Below are 4,268 nucleotides of genomic sequence, written 5' to 3'. Positions count from 1 at the left end.
AACAGGCACTCAGTAGAGAGGGGCTGATGACCACTCCCTTGTCCTCGCTGTCCCTTTCTAAATAAATATTTCCTCACTTGACTCAGTCTTTGATGAGAATCCCGCGATTTTAGCTCCATCCAGTAGCTCCTCCGCCTGGACCAGGAGCAGCAGCATTACGCACACATCATTTTACCGTGCAGGAGTCTAGAGTGAGATCAAGGTCCTTTTTTTAAGCAAGTTTCTTTAGTTGGAAATCTTGCAAAAGTTTCAGATATTTACTCATTTAGTCCTAATGTAAGTTCACCTTTATTGCTAAAACATAAAAGCAATATTCTAGTAACATCGACTATGTCACTGTAAGAACCTTTTTCTCAAAGCACTTCTCACGCTCTAGGGTTTACTAACGCTTATTCCTTTCCACGGTTAAATGTTCAAGACCGCCAGAAAGCGGTTCTTTTGGATTTTGGTAAAAGAGGAAACCTGGGGACACGCCAGCGACTGTGCCTGACGTGCGCAGCACATGGTACCCGCACGGCTACTACACGCGCGCCTGATCCATTCAAGGAACTGGCAGAACTGAGCGCACGATGTGTGCGCTACGGGGATCTAAACTCCGTACAGCCCACGGCTGTGTGCGCGACACACTCTGGACATTCGTCATCGGCTCAGCCCACAGCTGTGTGTGCAACACACTCTGGACATTCGTCATCGGCTCAGCCCACAGCTGTGTGCGCGACACACTCTGGACATTCGTCATCGGCTCAGCCCACAGCTCTGTGTGCGACACACTGGACACTTTCATCATCGGCTCAATTAAATGGGTTCATTGTAAAAAGGAAAAGAGCCGATGAAAGGGACCCACACGCATCAGTCGGAGTTCTCAGGCGTCCGCTTTCGCAGTTAATTGTGTATTATGTGTATTTCCAGCAGACGCACGGAAACATTCACGTGCAGCATTTTCATGCTGAATCAGATTGAAACGATGGTACAAAATTTTCAGGGATACTGACTCTTCCCTATCAATTTCTGACTTTAATTTCGTTATGTTTTGTAAAACGAAGACATCTGGGTACCTTAGAACCAATAATCACCATTCCTTGCCTTCTCTTAGCCTTTAATTTTTCGCATAAAGAATAGCTTCGTTAGTGTACTTAGCAGCACGAGTAAATTAGGAAGCTGACGGAAATTTAAATTTCCCTCTCCATCCATACCTGCAGCATTTCACAGGTAGACATGATCGTTTACTAAAGAGAAAAATCGTTTGATGCGTAGTTTTTAATATTCTAGATGTGTTTACAGCACTTGTGCTTTCGCATTAGTTTTTAAAAAGGGGAAGAAGAAAAAGGCACTTGGAACATTTTCATCTTTTCCAATAAAAAAATCCTAATTCAAATAAATACTAGCAGCTTTATCATAAAAACAGATTTTGGGTTTTACCAGTTAATGCTGGGTTTTTCAACTTTCCTGCCAGTAATAACAATAATGAAGTGTTTATACATTATAGGATGAGTATTACATTATTCTAGTGATATTTTTATCACTATTTTAAAAAAACATATCTGCCCCGGAATGAGCTAATACTAAAGAACTCCAACGCTTCCTGATTTAAAGGAGTCTTAAGCATATGCTGAGTGCGCCTTTAAATTCTCTTACCTATGAGTAACGGAGTGCGACAAGGGAAGGTATCCTTAGAGCCTTTTAGAGTAACCATTTAAAATAGCTTAAGGCAACCTGAATAATCAGTGCAAATTTTGCTTCAGTGTAGGATTTCCCCTGAAAGTAACTTTTAAGTATGTGACCCAAATCCTTCCATACACTGAAAGGCAGGAATGTCATGTGGGCAGAAATGAAAACCCCAATCACGACCCATTTAAAACTTGAGGTACCAATTTTAAGTGCCATCAAGAGAAGTAGACTTCGATCTCTCTGAAATCAGTGCCCAGAGATAAATTATTCCTGAAGACCAAAATGGGACGACCTCTGGAAGGGGCTTCGTCACGCAGGTCTGGCTTACTGACCTACGTCCCTGTCCCCGCCCCGCCCTGTCCCATGCTCCTCCTAGCGCAGCAGAGCACGCCCCTCTGGGAACTGCACGCCCTGTAGTACCTTATCTCTTCCGTAGAAAGTCGGAGCATTCGACCTCCCTAGAGAGCCACAGTCTCCTATCACAGGCAGTAATTCCGTCATGCACATCTCCACGTGTTGGAGGTTTGGGAATGGCACTTGTGGTCGGGGAGCTGGTATTTCGTGACGCGTGTTTCCCTTAGAGATGACTCAGAAGCGGCTGTCCGGACCCTGCCCCTGGACGTGGCGAGGAGCAGGCACAGAGCTGGAGAACACGACAGAGCTGCTCCCGTCACAGAGGTATCTACAAATACAGGGCATTGTTTTCAAATACCGTCGGAAATGAAAGGAAACCTGTTAGAAGTCCACAGGCTTTTGGCTTAAGAGCCAGGGGTATTTACTATTAATCCCCTCTGGAGAACCTCCTTTCCTCCCTGACTGTAACCAACGTCCAGTGAGTTGGGAAAGGTGCCGTCTCGCCAAAGTCCTGAGGTGTGATGGATGTTAGATTTCACGGGGCTGAGAGACTAGGCAAAAATCTCTGAATAGAGCAGAGGAGGTCTGAGAGTGTACGTCAGCCCCATGAGCACGCATCGTCTGAGCGTATCCAGCAGCACCCCTGGAAAAGGAGAGCCGAGCGCCGGGCCGGCTCCCGACTCGGCTGCAACGACCTCCGGGCCTGTGACCTCACGTGCAGGCTCGTCCGGCTGCACGGTGAAAGCCTTGAGCTGTCTCGGCGTCCGCCAGCGTGGCACTGACTCCGAGGGGCCTGCAGCGGTGAGGAGCTGAGGCACACTTTAGTCCACAAGCCTTAGAACCCCTCAGACCACGTGCTGTCTATCTTTTAAAGAGAATTATGCGTAAAAGTCTGTGCAAACTACAACATATATTGCAATAACATTCTCAAAAACCCCTAGTATGTTTTAGCATTATTATTTAAGTTATATAAAATACATCTTTATAAAAGTACAGAACTTTTTAAAGTTTAAATTATACTCACTGAGAAGGTGGCCAGGCTCCCTTTTTAGTAAAATAAGGTTTTATCTAAGTTATTGCTAAGTTATAGTCCTATGGAGCCATCAGAAACCTGTAACAAATAAAAATCAAGTCTCATTTCTTAAGGAAAAGTGCCTAAACATTCAGCCATAAGTTAGTCTTTCTGAAGCTTTTCAACTGAGGAGTCTCCTGTGAAACCAGTATCCGGTGCTACCCGTGGCTCGGCTTGTCAGGATCCAAAATTGCGTCTGGTGGCAAAGTCCCCACGTGTGCCAGGAAGCTGTTCGTCTGCTGTCCCCAGTCACAGTAGTCCGGAGCAAAACTTAAAAAGGAAAAGGCATTTTAACGACTGGAACCATGGTAATTACTGCCGATGACCTGTCCACGCTGGGCAGGCAGAACTGAGATTATCGTGTAAACCACAGACCATTCCCAGGTTCTGCAAAGCAGCTGCTCGAAGCCCCATGTTCCACAAGACAGTGCAGCGGCCAGGAGCCCGCTCACAAAAGTCTGCTGACCAGCGCCGTCCACCAGTCACGCCAGATCACGAAACGACCGGCCACGCACCGCCTGCGTCCCGACATGGGGCGTCACTGGCGGCCTGTGTCCGGAGGGGACTCTGGCGCGGCAGCGCAGTGAGGTCAGCAGTCGGGATGCGGGGCTGTCACCGCGGTCTCTTCCACCGGGGCGGGGCGGGGGCTCCCTCCACGTGGCTCCCGGCAGGTGAGCGGCTAGGCCACGTTCACAGAGGGACACAAGGCCAGCAGGGCGTGCGATGGGCTAACGATGCGGAACAGCCTTGGGGACACCCTCAGGCTTTGGGCGTCGGAAGCCAGTTTGACCGGCTCGGGGCCGGGTGACCCGAGCTCCCTCCACCCGCTGGCCCTGCGGCCGGCCTGCCATCTCCTCCCGGCACCATCCTTTCTCCCATGTCACCCGGCTCTCTCTGCCCCTCAGAAAGCCCTGTGTCCTCCCAGCTTCTCCGTCCCCGTCCCCCAAAGCAGGGCTCTCGTCACAGCTCTGAAGGACCCCATGGACTTCCACAGCCCTTCTCATCTCCTCCGGGGTCGGGTAACATGTCCGTGACCCACGACCGGCCTCCGCCCTCACAAAGCTCCGCCTAAGATGAGCTTCACGACTAAGAAGCGTGTGCCCTGCAGCGTCCCTCCCAAGGGTGGCACAGGGCCCTGGGGCACGCGGAGGACAGCACCTGGCTCATGGTCAGC

General features: G+C 49.5%; 1 protein-coding gene across 1 annotated transcript in view; it reads right to left on the bottom strand.

The window, feature by feature from the left end:
* Positions 1–1,242: 1,242 nt before the first annotated feature.
* The window catches only part of GPR137B (G protein-coupled receptor 137B), a 36,550-nt gene continuing 33,524 nt past the window's right edge, over positions 1,243–4,268 (bottom strand). Inside the window, exon 8 of the mRNA XM_006920733.3 lies at positions 1,243–3,364. Coding sequence (XP_006920795.1) covers positions 3,253–3,364 — 112 coding nt within the window. The 3' untranslated portion in view covers positions 1,243–3,252. The remainder of the gene's footprint in view (positions 3,365–4,268) is intronic.

This window comes from Pteropus alecto, unplaced genomic scaffold (genome assembly GCF_000325575.1).
Source record: "Pteropus alecto unplaced genomic scaffold, ASM32557v1 scaffold189, whole genome shotgun sequence".
Classification (NCBI taxonomy): domain Eukaryota; kingdom Metazoa; phylum Chordata; class Mammalia; order Chiroptera; family Pteropodidae; genus Pteropus; species Pteropus alecto.
The sequence above is the reverse complement of the archived record's forward strand: the minus strand, read 5'-3'. Positions and strand labels throughout refer to the sequence as shown.